This window comes from Coturnix japonica, unplaced genomic scaffold, assembly GCF_054131305.1.
Source record: "Coturnix japonica strain WE unplaced genomic scaffold, WE-NBRP24 Scf141, whole genome shotgun sequence".
In the NCBI taxonomy this organism is placed as follows: Eukaryota; Metazoa; Chordata; class Aves; order Galliformes; family Phasianidae; genus Coturnix; species Coturnix japonica.
The window spans coordinates 7879-22528 of NW_028189044.1; the positions used below are offsets into that span (position 1 = coordinate 7879).

General features: G+C 41.1%; 1 protein-coding gene across 3 annotated transcripts; it reads right to left on the reverse strand.

The window, feature by feature from the left end:
- Positions 1 to 5023: 5023 nt before the first annotated feature.
- On the reverse strand, positions 5024 to 14459 carry LOC146751081 (putative COBW domain-containing protein 7). Of its 3 annotated transcripts, none has more exons than XR_014941915.1 (6): positions 11864 to 14459; positions 10771 to 10815; positions 10171 to 10227; positions 8834 to 8885; positions 7723 to 8473; positions 5024 to 5518 (listed from the first exon to the last, which is right to left on the reverse strand). XR_014941915.1 is itself a non-coding variant. In XM_085535619.1 (5 exons), exons 1-5 carry the CDS (start codon positions 11956 to 11958, stop codon positions 5507 to 5509), a joined length of 261 nt encoding a protein of 86 aa, XP_085391745.1. In that variant the 5' UTR covers positions 11959 to 14459; the 3' UTR covers positions 5024 to 5506. The 3 variants fall into 3 exon arrangements, 1 of the variants encoding a protein (XP_085391745.1); XR_014941914.1 differs by having other exon boundaries at positions 6123 to 8473; XM_085535619.1 differs by lacking the exon at positions 7723 to 8473.
- Positions 14460 to 14650: the final 191 nt, after the last annotated feature.

A 14650-nucleotide genomic window follows, 5' to 3' on the forward strand; every position in this document is an offset into this window, starting at 1 on the left:
ATTTTGATGCCATGGTGCCAGCTGGGCGGGTGAGGGACATCCCACGCTGCCGCCACATGGACTTCTGCATTAACTCAGGTAAGCAGCAAAGCTTTATCTCCAGGCATTTTCTGGCCATGTGCATGGAGAGCTTCCCAAAGGTTTTATGACCGAGCTGCAGCTTTGAGATGACAGCATGCGCTTTGCTGACGCACTGGCTCCTGGATTTGATGTCAGTCATGCAAAAGCTTGCACAGTCTGTCTGATAGCTGGCATCCTTTATCTTTGATGTGTTGTCTGAGCCAGGAAGCGCTATGGTAGCTGTGGGATGCTCTTGCTCCTTGTCTGCTGCGTGGCTCGGAGGCAAAGCAATCTCTGCCGACTCCTGGGGGCAGCACTGCTTCTGGGGATGCTCCTGTGCCTCAGCCTGGCCCTGGCTGTGAATCTGAGCCTTCTGCCGGATGGTCTTCCTGGCTTGACCCACATTCCAGGGCAGCAGAATATAGGGGGGGCATGGCACCAGTATGGGGAAATCTCCAGGGCTGGGTACCCCACGGTCACTCTTCTGTTTCTTCTTGAGAACGTTGCCTGCAATGCATTTGCCCTTGGCCTGGGTCTGCCCTGGCTTGATGGGCTTGGGCAGGACATGGCTGCATTGTGTTTCCCGTGCCAGCTGATGGGAGATCAAGAGCAATTTGGGCAGGGCGGCCATGCGCACTTCCAGGCTTTTCCGGGCCATATGGACCGTGAGGGCTTTGTAGGTATCAGCGCACCACAGGCATCCAGTGGGGCAGACTGGCATCAGCTTTGCCTGTGCTCTGCTGGCTGCTTTCAAGGAATCCATGTTGCCTTTTCCAGTGCAGCTTTGGATCTCAGCTGAACTGCAGTGTGGAGAGTGTTTATGCAGAATGGCTTTGTGAGAAAGGACATGATGAAATTCCATTAGTTAAGTTGTAAGAGAAGGTACGTGACTGGAGGCAGCAGCTGAGGGGAAATCAGGATGTGAAAGACAGGATATGTAGCTAAAGACAGAATATGTATCTAGAGGCAACGACGGCCTAAGGGAAAAACAAGATGTGTAGCAATATATAGACATAGCTGTGAAGAAAAAGTAACTATAAAGCTAACCACAAAGGTCAGATGAAGTAATATGTAACCCACCAATCCTGAGCTTTACTTTTGCAATATGCAAGAGCTTATTACTGACTGTATAAATAAGATGCTGTTACACCTAATAAATGAGACCTGTTGACCATGATAGTATGAGACTCGTCTCCCGCGGTTACTTCCAACACTGCAGCAGTGACATGGCAGGCTGTTCTGCTCCACCAGCTCCTCCAGATCCTTCCAGGCTGCCTGCAGGAAGTCAGGGCCCAGCACAGGCCTGAGCTCAGGTAGCTCCGACAGCAGCAGCTGCTGGAGCTCCTGGTCAGCCTTACTGCAGCGCCTCCATGGCTTGCAGTGTTTCTTGGCACCTGTAAAACAGGGAAGGTCACTGAGCCACAGGGGAACAGGAGCTCCAGAGATGGTCTGAGCCAGGCACATCCTTTCTAAATAAAACTATTAAAGTTTAAAAGGAACATTGGTGCTGATATATGTGAACCATGAACAGGGCTCAGCTGCTCCCAGAGGCTCAGCCCAGCCTGGAGATGGATGCTCCTGGACAGGTCTGGGGCATGGGCTGGCCCTCACAGGACCTACCTGGCTTCAGTGCTGCTGCTCGCTGCCACCATTTCCTCCACCGCAAGCACTGTCTGCCGGCCTGCGGACACACGGACATGGCTCAGTCATGCTCTTGGGTGGTCTCGAAAAACTGCTCCTGACTCCCCCAGCCCCAAATCCCCCAGATGCAAGTCATCCCCACCCTCAAAATATCCCCTACCTGCAGGTTTCCCAGTAAACAGTGACCCCGATGTGATATCAGGACCAGCACAGCGACGCAGAGAGAGACCTCAGCAGGAGCGGGTCAGCTGGACTGACCTGGGATAAAGAAATCACTGATCATTGGAGTGGTGAACACAGCCGAGGGCAGGATGGGGTAGAGCACATTTGCTGAAGAACAGGCAATTATCGGACCCCTCCTGCATATCCTCACTAAGAGAGAGGTTAAGCATTATGCTGCAAGGGTCTGCTGGCTGATGGCATCGTTCAAAGCCAATGGATTTCTGGCTACAGCTGGCACTACTGTAGCCAGAATATAACAACAATATAACAACGGGCTGCAGATGCAATTTGGAAAGCTATAGGACAAGGAGGCTGGGATGCTTCTCCTTGGGACCCATAGACTTGTGGATGTTCCGATTCCTCAGGTGCTCATGAACCTGATCTTTGCTTACTGTGAGGATGTAGATTCCAAAACCCCCTCCTACCAAACCCAAAGTTTGAGGACTGTGTGGTTAGCAGTTTTCAGAGAAGACCAAGGCAAAAAAAGTTGCTGAGTTCCTCATCCTTCTCCTCGTCTGTTGTACAGGCCTGCGTGTGTCACTGACAAGGGGGTTACGCCCTCCTGGATTTTCTTTTTCTGGTTGAGGTACATGTAGAAGAGTTACATGTTCTTTGTGGCATCCCTTGTGAAGTTCAATTCAAGCAGGGTTTTGGCTTTCCTGAGCCTAATAACAGGCTCTGACTGATCAGGTGGACTATAGTAGACACCGCTCACAAGGCTCCCTTTCCTGCCTTGGTGTCTTAACTGTCACCCATATGACTTCTTTAGGGACAGCTCTTCACATTCTGTTCTTTCCTGTGTAGGTAGAAATGCCCACTCCTTCCTTCCTCACCTGTGCCTTCTGAACTGCTTGTAGCCACCAATAGGCACACTCCTAACTTGCAGAATAAAACTCTATAATCCAGAGATGGGTTATAAAGCAGGTATGTTTATTCCAGCGCTGGGTGCAAGGGGGATAGCTCCACCAAACTTGCACCCCGAATTGTAAAATCGTGACACAGATATAGGTACATCTAATACAGAGTCAATGATTTCTTGGAATTCTAATACATAGTCAATGATTTCTCAGAATTCTAATACATAGTCAATAGTTCTTGGAATTCTGATACATATTCAATAGTTCTTTAGCATGCAGACCCCCTCTTGTTCTTATCAGGGGGATGCAACTCCTCTTCTGGTATTTACAATATCTATTCTCCTCCTTGCCTGATGTCGTCTGTGAGGTCTCACTCCTTATCTGCATCCTCCCTGCTCTCCCAGGCCCCTTGTTTCTTTTACTTGTTACCTTTAAGTTTCCTTTACTTATTTCTATAAACTACCTTTAAGTTTCCCTTCCTTGTTTCTGTAAACTACCTTTAACTATCCCCCATTTACCCCCCCCTTTCTTCCAAATTCCAGCAGAGCATCTGTTTCCTGCTTCACTGTTCACTCCAGTCAAGATAATCATCCCACCAGGTTTTGGTGACAGCAACTATATTGTGGTTTTACAGGAGCACAGTAGCTTCCAGCTCCTCCAGTTTGTTTCCCAAGCTGTGTGCACTGCTGTAGAAGCACTTCAGCTGGGTAGCTGGTCTTCTCACTTCCTTAAAGGATAACTCCTTAATTCCTTTTAGGTATTTCCCTTGATTTTCCCCGTTGGCTTCTCCTGTTGCTCCAGCACAGAATCACGGAATCACAGAATCACCAGGACTGGAAAAGACCCATGGGATCGCCCAGTCCAACCATCCACCCATCACCAAGAGTTCTCACTAAACCACGTCCCTCAGTACAACTTCTCCCAGGTCTAATTCCTGAAAACTCAGCATGACAGGAGATAAGATCCAGAGGTACTGTGTTTATTCTGGGGTTAAAGGAGACCTGGAAAACGGCAGTAAGTAAAGAGCAGTGGAGGAAATGGTGCTTTGGAAAGGTGATTTCATGTAGGAGATTTTGGGGAGGGTGCAGAGGTCATCAAATCACTGTGATTTGCCTCTGGAACAGCATCTCTGCTTCCTGCTGGGGAAAACATGCAAATTTGTCACGACGACAGATGCCAAGCACATACCCAGCACACAGCGCTGCTCAAGCACTTTGGTTTTGCAGAGGCTGCTCTTTGTAGATGTCACAGAGTTCTCTGTAGAGCTCACTCCGTGACAGCGGGAACAAACCCGGGCAGAGAAGGAACAAAAGTACCTCCCCTCTCTAACTGCATGGTGCGGTGGCCAGGCCTGGCCCAGCTACGTGTGCTCGGAGAGAGGGGAAAGGAAGGGACATTGCGATTGGATCTAGGAAGGAAAAATATAAAAAAAAGAACGATCTGAGACCGAACGGCAGTTTAATGAACCCAGTGACACTAAACAACAACGAGAGAGTTTCAACAAGGAGAAAAAAATTAAGTCCCAATCTCATCGGTGGGCTGTGGTAGGGTGGAAGGTACCTCCCCTCCGGTGCTGTCCCCTCCCCCCATGCCCATTTAATGTACCGAAAAGAAAAGCAAAGAGGGGAGGGGAGGGGATCTGGACTATGCTCTCAGCCCCAGGGTTTCCATTCTGGGGTGCTCGTGTGTAAAGCAGGGTGTCAGTCCCTTCCTGTGCAGGATATTCTGTGATTCTTTGATTCTTAACAGTAACACTATCATGAAGTCGTTCTTTTCACCTTGCATTAGTTCCTGGTTTGTGGAAGCTTCTTCAAGCTACCTAATACTTATGACACGATGAATCAGTTCGCCTCTGCTGGTGTCCTGGTTTCAGCTGGACAGAGCTGATTTTCTTCCCAGTGTCTGGTACGATGCTGTTTTGGCTTAAGGAGAAAAACAATGTTGGTAGCACAGCAGTATGTCACCTGTTGCTGAGCAGCACCTCGGACTGTCCTGCCAGCAAGGGGCTGCTGCTGACACAAAGAGCTAGAATGGGACAGAACCAGAACCACTGACCTAAAATGGCCTGAGCGACATTCCATAACATATGAAATCATGTGGAAAAAAACCAAACAGCAGAACTGAGAAGAGAGGCCTGGGGGGACAGCTGCTGTGTGGGGACTGGCTGCACATCTTGCTTTCATTTATAAAACAGATTTGTTACCGGGGATGGTTGCATGCATTTAAAAATCAAAGAACAAGCGGAAAGCTATGCAAGGAAGTTTAATAGCCAATACTAAATACTTTTTATTGTGATTACATGACTGGCATAAACCAACCTCTGGCAGTGTTCAAGAGACACAATATAATATAATTGAAATTAAGCTAATGAATCAAGCAAAATAGGAGAGAGAATGAGTCCCAAAACCGAGAGGCCTACTGTAAAACTCTAGGCAAAACGGCTGAAGGCTCCCACACACTCCCCTGAACGACAGAACTCAAAAAACGTCAGTCCAGCCTGGGAGTCAGATAATACAGTGTCCAGGTCCCGTGACTTATCTCTGACCGTGATGTTCTCTGGGAGATGTAGTCTTCTTCTGTAAGTTGTATATTCAGTAAAATTATTTGTGCTTTATATGATGTTATGATGTGGAATACCGATAGCAAAATAGTAAAAGTCCAGTGTCAACTGTTTTCATGCTTCTCTGTCACAGTTCCTATGAATACTTCTTTGATGATCTCTTTATTCAGGTTCCTACCTGCAAAGAGAAAAAAGATTAGCTAACTGTATTGTAGAGCGTATTACAGAAATCCATTCCTGCAAGCAGAAGCCTGTAAGGTTTCTCACCAGAGAAGATACTTACTCTACCAATGAGTTAAAATAGTACTTTATCAAAACTAAGCTGCAGGAAACCACACTAATTTTATTTACAAAAACAGATTTCAAGAAATACGCAACTCAGCATTATAAGATTTTCAGAAACGAACCTGACTTTGTATGCTTTAATGACATCATCATCTTCACAGTTATTGATTATGTGATCAAATACTCAAAGCATTCCCACGAACGTATTAGCAATTATTTGTTTTTAAAATAATCCCCAGTTTGCTTACATAATTTCTGAATACCTGGTATTTTATTTTATTGAACTACAAAGGACAGCACAGCTGTTCTCAGCTGCTTAAAGAAAGTGCAGGGGGTTTTCATGGACAGAGCATGGACTGGAGGTTACTCAGAACATCATAACTGCAGTTACTCTGACTAGTACGGGGTGGCTGCTTCTCACTGGACAGGTTAACTTGACTGCTGCTGAAAGAAAAAGCTCCTTAAAGTTACAGAAAAAGGCACAAAGTTACTCATACCAATTAAAACAAGTCTATTGGTTCTTTTTTCATCTTCTTTCCATTCTATTGCAGTCTCTTCCAGATCATACAGCTCATGGACACCTTGGACTATCACTTGATGAGATTTGCTTTGAATAGATACGAGTCCCTTACCAGAAAAATAACTGTTAGAGTATATAAAGAAACCTTTAAAAACAAAATACTTATGGAGAAAAAAAAAAAAAAAGGAGAAAATATTACAAGTACACAAAGCAAGGAAAAACCTCTGACAACTATGCAGAGGTTGATCAAAATAACAATGCAACAGAGTCATCTCTTGTAACAACCATTCTTACAATTAATAATTATACTTTGCTATACTCTGCCTTCAGCTTCTCATTTGGACGGTTACCTGGAATATTTGTGCAAATTTAAATGTCATCTCCTACCATGCCACTTTGATTGTATGTATGATATATGTCTCTATGAAAGCCTCATCACCTGTCCAAGGTGATGTAAAATAGGCAAAAATGCTGAGTCTGTTCCCACTGAGTTCTCATGCTTAACACTTACACTGTCTTGAAACAGAATCTCTGAATAGCAGAGAAAGAACAAATATCTGTGTGGTGAAATGACTAGCAATGGAATTAACAATGGAATACTTTCAAAACTAAGTGCATTAACTCACATGCCAAACGTTGCACTAAAAGAGTTTTCATCACTTGAAAACTGTCTAAAATAGAATGTAAATATTACTTGGATCCCAAAGCTCAGTACAACAGAAGCATACTTCTAATCAGCAGTACAGCTAATGAGTACAACAGACAGCTTGAAGTGCATCAGCACTGCCGGCTTTATGCTGCTGTTGTTCTACTTGTCAAGAAATAAACCTTTCTTCCAGTGAAGTAGAAATAAGTACCTTGCTGCCTCTGACACACATATGTTCTCAGGAAACAAATCACAGCACATTTGATTGTTTTCCTTAGACCTTGTCTAATCATACAATCGACTTTTTTATCATTTACTTAGCTTTGTGGTTTAAGGAAAATGAAAGTATATCCTCAAGCATCACCAACGTTCACCTCAGAACTATGCAATGAATCGTACACGGGGATGAATACACTTATGTGTAAATCACATCTTTAAAATTGCAGTCTGATGTAATCAAAAAATTTTAGGAGGACCATCACTAGCATTGTGCTGCATTGTTACACTCAATTAAACTTCTGTTTATTATGCCAATAACTGTAATCATGGACAGAAACCTGTAACTACATCCCTAACTAAGGAGCCATCTAGGTGAAATGGATGAGACCTTTCAGAGCAAAGGAGGGGAAAACAACATCACCTCCTTTCACTTATGTCCTGATCATTAATCCTGTCCCACTCATGTTTGGGACTGCAAGTCTCCCCTTTCACTACACAGCAAGTAGTACTGTGGTTTGCTTCTCTGTCAGCTACCTTGAGTGGTCTCATTGGCCAGCAGGTATTCAAGTGTCTCTACATGGATCAATGACAAACTGATGTTCTCTCTTTTGTCTGCTCTTTGACCTGTATGTGGCTGACAATACACTGCAGTTTCTTTCCATTTAAAAAGAGGGAAAGCACAAAACAAAGAGGTTGGAAGTTTCAGGCAAACCTTCAGTCTTATGACATCCATGGTACATCCAGTCCTATCTTTCACATTCTTTTCCCACAGAAGATTCTACAAAGAGGAAAAATGTTTTCACAAACAGAACAGCGTAAGATGATTTTCTACAAAAGGACACAATGATTTCGCACTTGACTGCGATGTATTAATATTTACCTGTATAAAGAGATTAAGGTTTTCTTCCTTAATATTTCCTAGGACTTCAAGTGTTACTGTCACTATGTCCTGTAAATGGAAAGACACACAAGACAGACAAGATAGATGCTTAAAAGCAGCATTTAGCACAGAACTGCTTATACTCTAAAGGAGTGACAGGCCAGACCCTTTCCCCTTCAATTATTTATTAAAAATCAAAACCACAAAACAGACAAAATACTGTATTTTCTCTCTAAATAAAACACAATCACCAAGATAAAAATGCAATTTAAACTGTAATATGCAAGGATTGTTTTATTGCACAGAGCAAGAGAGAAGATTCTACCCTGACATAAATGAAAGCTGGGTTACATATCTGGAAAAGCAAAGCATTTCACATTCCTAACCTTCTAGCACACGTGCGGTTATAGGATTTATATCAAATTTATAGGAAAACCTAATTCACTGTTACAGGTTGATCTGTTGATTTTCTGTGTAAAAACAAAGGGAAGCACTCACAGAATGTGTCTCTCTAACACCTTAATTAATGCAAAGTTGTGAACAGCAACTCCCCAATATCTACAAACACTGACATCATTTCGACCTACGGGATAAATACCAGGTGTAAGTATAGGGCTCAATTCTGAAATCTCAATTTCTCAATAAAGGCAAATATTGAAAAGAATAGTATTACTTGTCTGTTGTAGTAATGCTCTCCATGTACAAGAACACTGTTTCCAACAACAGAACTCTTAAGCCATATTTGAAAGCAGAACTCAGTATATACATTTACTATCTATCTGTATCAAAGTACATGGCATTCAGTGTAATATTCCAGAGATCTCAAACATACTATTCTCTACCTGAAACCTTCTGAAAAAATAAGATGATTAGTATGCCATGGTTGCAGTTATCCTGAACTATCTTCTAACAGCGAGACTGAAGCAGTGCTTGTTGTAATTACCTTGTCGAGATGTGCATCTGTTGTCTTCATACTCTCGAATTTTTTCTGCAAGCTGTGAACAAGCAGATGTTGCATTTGCACTGGATGGATGCAGTGTCATTATCTCAAACAAGATCTACACAAACTCTTCAGTACTGCAGACCAAAACTAAAGTGCTGTTATCAAAGTAATTTTCAACTGTTAATTCAGCTTTAATCTCACAATATTTATGTTTAATTATGTTTGTTTGATCTTTCAGATGATCTGTGATAGGAAGTCTGCCACAGCTTAACTGCTGGAATTCCACTGTCAGTTATCTAATTTGACTATAGTAATGTACAGAATCATTACGGATTTCCTTTCTAGATTAGGAAAAAAATTCTGACGTATGAGTGATAAAGCAAGGAGTGACCTATTGGATGGTCATTTCTGGTTGGATTAAAGCTGTCCTTGGGCCAAGAGAGTCTGTTATGGTTAGAAACGCTTTGTTCTAACTCAGCTGTCAGTGTCTTACAAGAAAGACTTAGGAGACCCATTTTCACAACAAGGCTAGTAGTATGACCTACTAACTTTTAACCATCATAGAGTAAGTCGCCATGGACTTCTATCTACATTTTACACTCTTACATCTTTATAAAACAAAAAAGCAACTTCTGACATCTGTGGGATGATTTGTTGGGCATCACTTTTTGAAACTGTTAGGAAGTAAAAAAGGAACAAAGCCATTGCTTCTAAGAGTAAAATGTGCAGTATAAAATGAAGTGAAATACTATACAACGCTTTCTACTTAACTCATTCCCAAAGCTAATTCCCACTGCACACTGTGCAGTGTTTGCTAATTTAAAGCTCAGCCTCTTAGTCATAAAAGAACCAGAGGACATAACGGATCCAGGAACACGCTGAACAACATTTCCAAGGCTTAGGTTGTTGTGGGACTCAGAGTTTCCTGTGAAAACTAAGGTCTCCAGTTCATCACAATGTAAAGCAAGAAAAAAATTAAATCCTCTGAGTTTTAAGAGAACCAGAAAAAAGCACTGAGATCTTATTTAGTAGTAGTAGTACTAATGGACAACTGAAAGCCTCAGCAAGCACGGGGGGAAAACGCCAAACAATCCTGGGTGCTTTGGCTCTCATTTCATTTTACAAACCCTACAATCTTTTGCTGCATGTATCTCAAGTGGAAAAACATCCTCTTTCTATTACTTCTTACTCTTACTGAGAATTGTAAACAAGTGTCTGAACTAGAACATGTAACAGAAATTCAGATGCAGACTCTGCCTAAATGTAAATGTACCTACTTCATGCGTGTATCTATGCAACGAGCATTACTTTTAATAAAAGTGAAATTATTGCCATACCTGATTCCAGATAGACTGTCAAAAGCATGCAGGTCCAGCACATGGGAAAGATCAACTCTGCACAGATAGGGAGAGAAAGAAAGCTTTGTATTTTCACTGCATGTAAGAATTATGTGTACTGAAGCTTCGATTACTCATTTTTAAACATATAAATAATTGTTCATGTTTGTTGTTTTTTTTTCCTGATCTCTTATTCCAATGCAAAGCACCAGAAGCTAGCCCTATTTTCAGATGTCAGCAGTCAGTGCTATCTACCATGGAGTAAAGCAGCTTTCAGCTGTACAGTAATATGGGAGCATAAAAAGAGAATTTTAGTGAATACAGTTATAAAATAAATTAATACTAAACAAACAAACAAACAAACAAAAACCACACAAGAATCTGTTTTCTGAAAGATGTGATTTGTATTGGATGCCTAAGTGTTATCTAATTCTCTGATGGGAACAATCGTTCTGTACCTCTTTGAACACAAGCACACATTAAAACACAGTACAGGTAGGTATGCATGTGCACAGCCAACAGATCATAATGAAAGCTTTGTAAAAATAATGTCAGTGGGACAGGATTTGGTACTTGTTGGAATACAGGTTAATCTAATACCTCGACCTTTGTGTCTCCAAAATTTCGACAAGTCCATTTATTGACCTAAAACAAATAGAAAAAAGCAAAATGAGGTACAAACGCAACTGTAATATACTGATTGAACAACTTAACTATGTAAAGCAATACAAGAAACATAACGCCATCTCTCACACTGTTACTAAATGTTTTACAGTCCAAGAGGCATCAAGAAAAAGTTTGCTTTTGTGACATTTTATAGCCGAACCAAGGTCAAAATTCACAACTTCTGACAATAAAATATTACTACTGAACATAGCATTTTTCTTCTCCCCGTACAAACTGCAAGGTTAAGAATTCTCAAGAGTCTGAACCACAAATAACGTTGCAAAGTATTTCTCAATATTCCATTTTGTCTGTCAGGGTACTGAGAAAGATGGAACACACCTTTGAACACTGGTTTGATTCAGCCCATTGGTTCTTTTACATCCATGACAATTATTCAGATATCTTCCATACCCCTTTATATTTGCTAATAAACATGTATGGACTAGCAGACATTGCCCCCCGTAGTTAACTCAGACAAATGGCAACAGCTGCCCAATAGTATAAGAATGTGAGCACTTAAGACAAAGGTCTATTATAAGGCATTTTTTAGGCCTAATTTAGCCAAGGAAACAGTGTGGAGTTGCACCAGAAGAGGGTCAGGTTGGGTATTAGGAAAAGGTTCTTCACCAGAGGGCGGTAGACATGGAACAGCCCCAAGCAGCCAGAGTTAAAGGAACGTTTGGAGAAAGCTCTCAGACATAGAATTGGAATTTTGGGTGGTCCTGAGTAGAGCCAGAGGTTGGAGTCAATGGTCCTTGAAGGTTCCTTCCAACTTAAGAGCATCCTTTGATTCTATTCTATAATTCTACACTTCTGAGCAGGTAACATCAAATCTTACTTAGGCAAGCTGATAAGACTGTGGAAGCACAGAAATGCACTGGAAACATCTCCAGAAAGGGGCAGACTCTTTTTCACTGCTTTCTCACTGCTCTTTTTCACTACATGATCTGTTGGAACAATCATGAGATCTAATTTCTAATAACATTTGAGCACATACAATGTCACGGTTATACCAGAAATTTCATACCTGACAGTTGTTCTGACTTTATTCAGTTCTTCCCTTGAAACCAAATCCGTTTTATTGACGATTACAAGATCAGCTAATGCAACCTGCCTATGCATTTGGAAAAAGAAAAAAGGAACACCTTGAAAAATAAAGCAGTTTTTTGTAAGGCAGAAGCAGTATGTCTCTCATAGCACTGTAAAATTACTAGATTGTTAGTACAGGAAGGCAAACATTAACCAAACCATCAGCCAACTAAAACATCATGGAATGACTACAGTATTAGCTTCTTGAGGTTACTTGTGGCTTGTGCATTTCAGTAGACAAAAGTAGCAGCAGCCAGTGACATGAAAGACAAGCCATGGCCACTGAAATGTTTACAAGCACAGCATGCTGAGGCTTTTTCACTGCTAGCAAAAATGTATAGCTAATGGTGAGGAGACTATACTGAAAACTGTTTTTGTAGCTGAAAGTTGAGCTTCTTTCAACCTGTTATTTGTACTCTATCTGTTGTAGTTTCCATGGAAAAAAAGAGGAGGCATTATTTTCAGATCAACCTACTTATTAGAAAATTCATATCTAAGCAGAATGATCAAATGAAGTACAGAGTAATTTATGTTTTCTACCTTTGTTTAAAAGCAAGGGAGGGGAAAACCTTAGAAAAGAAAAAGAATCAATTTTGAATGATCTTCCGCACAGTGCAGTCACTGACTATGATTAAAAAAGTGGTTTTGATATCCATACCGAGATGCTTTGTTGACAAGGCCTTCTGGCTTCTCCTCTGTCAAGTGCTAGACAATAATTAAAACAACTGGATTAAGCATGTTTAAAAAATGCTCAAATTAATTTGCATTTAAACTATGCCAAAATCATTTTACACTATGTATGATTTTCATTCATACTGCTTAAGTTACTACATTGTAAGGAACTGATTTTATGGCCAACTATCAATGAAAAAGCTAGAAATGAAAAACTATTTCTGCACTTACCAATCCTCACTGTTCTGTAGGTCTGTTCTTTCAGTACACTTTACTTAGATGCCTCTGTTACCTGACATTTTATTCTACTTCCAGGCAACTAAATCATCTGTAAATCCGATACAGTATGTAGTAGTCTGCCTCACTCTCTCACCCTGGGAATGAACCTATTGGTTCTTTTTTCATCTTCTTTCCATTCTATTGCAGTCTCTTCCAGATCATACAGCTCATGGACACCTTGGCCTATCTCTTGATGAGATTTGCCTTGAATAGATACGAGTCCCTTACCAGAAAAATAACTCTTAGAGTATATAAACAAACCTTTAAAAACAAAATACTTATGGAGAAAAAAAAAAACCCCACAACTTTACAAGTACACAGAGCAGGGAAAAACCTCTGACAAATATGCAGAGGTTGATCAAAATAACAATGCAACAGAGTCATCTCTTGTAACAACCATTCTTACAATTAATAATTATACTTTGCTATACTCTGCCTTCAGCTTCTCATTTGGACGGTTACCTGGAATATTTGTGCAAATTTAAATGTCATCTCCTACCATGCCACTTTGATTGTATGTATGATATATGTCTCTATGAAAGCCTCATCACCTGTCCAAGGTGATGTAAAATAGGCAAAAATGCTGAGTCTGTTCCCACTGAGTTCTCATGCTTAACACTTACACTGTCTTGAAACAGAATCTCTGAATAGCAGAGAAGAACAAATATCTGTGTGGTGAAATGACTAGCAATGGAATTAACAATGGAATACTTTCAAAACTAAGTGCATTAACTCACATGCCAAACGTTGCACTAAAAGAGTTTTCATCACTTGAAAACTGTCTAAAATAGAATGTAAATATTACTTGGATCCCAAAGCTCAGTACAACAGAAGCATACTTCTAATCAGCAGTACAGCTAATGAGTACAACAGACAGCTTGAAGTGCATCAGCACTGCTGGCTTTATGCTGCTGTTGTTCTACTTGTCAAGAAATAAACCTTTCTTCCAGTGAAGTAGAAATAAGTACCTTGCTGCCTCTGACACACATATGTTCTCAGGAAACAAATCACAGCACATTTGATTGTTTTCCTTAGACCTTGTCTAATCATACAATCGACTTTTTTATCATTTACTTAGCTTTGTGGTTTAAGGAAAATGAAAGTATATCCTCAAGCATCACCAACGTTCACCTCAGAACTATGCAATGAATCGTACACGGGGATGAATACACTTATGTGTAAATCACATCTTTAAAATTGCAGTCTGATGTAATCAAAAAATTTTAGGAGGACCATCACTAGCATTGTGCTGCATTGTTACACTCAATTAAACTTCTGTTTATTATGCCAATAACTGTAATCATGGACAGAAACCTGTAACTACATCCCTAACTAAGGAGCCATCTAGGTGAAATGGATGAGACCTTTCAGAGCAAAGGAGGGGAAAACAACATCACCTCCTTTCACTTATGTCCTGATCATTCATCCTGTCCCACTCATGTTTGGGACTGCAAGTCTCCCCTTTCACTACACAGCAAGTAGTACTGTGGTTTGCTTCTCTGTCAGCTACCTTGAGTGGTCTCATTGGCCAGCAGGTATTCAAGTGTCTCTACATGGATCAATGACAAACTGATGTTCTCTCTTTTGTCTCCTCTCTGACCTGTATGTGGCTGACAATACATTGCAGTTTCTTTCCATTTAAAAAGAGGGAAAGCACAAAACAAAGAGGTTGGAAGTTTCAGGCAAACCTTCAGTCTTATGACATCCATGGTACATCCAGTCCTATCTTTCACATTCTTTTCCCACAGAAGATTCTACAAAGAGGAAAAATGTT

Excerpts from the sequence above, each read along its gene's own strand:
- LOC146751081 (XM_085535619.1), bottom strand. The coding sequence starts at position 11,958 with ATGCATAGGCAGGTTGCATTAGCTGATCTTGTAATCGTCAATAAAACG. Across the intron at positions 10,228-10,770 it reads TTGGAGACACAAAGGTCGAG|AGTTGATCTTTCCCATGTGC; the intron begins GTATTAGATTAA and ends CTATCTGTGCAG. Across the intron at positions 8,886-10,170 it reads GACAGTCTATCTGGAATCAG|CTTGCAGAAAAAATTCGAGA; the intron begins GTATGGCAATAA and ends GCTTGTTCACAG.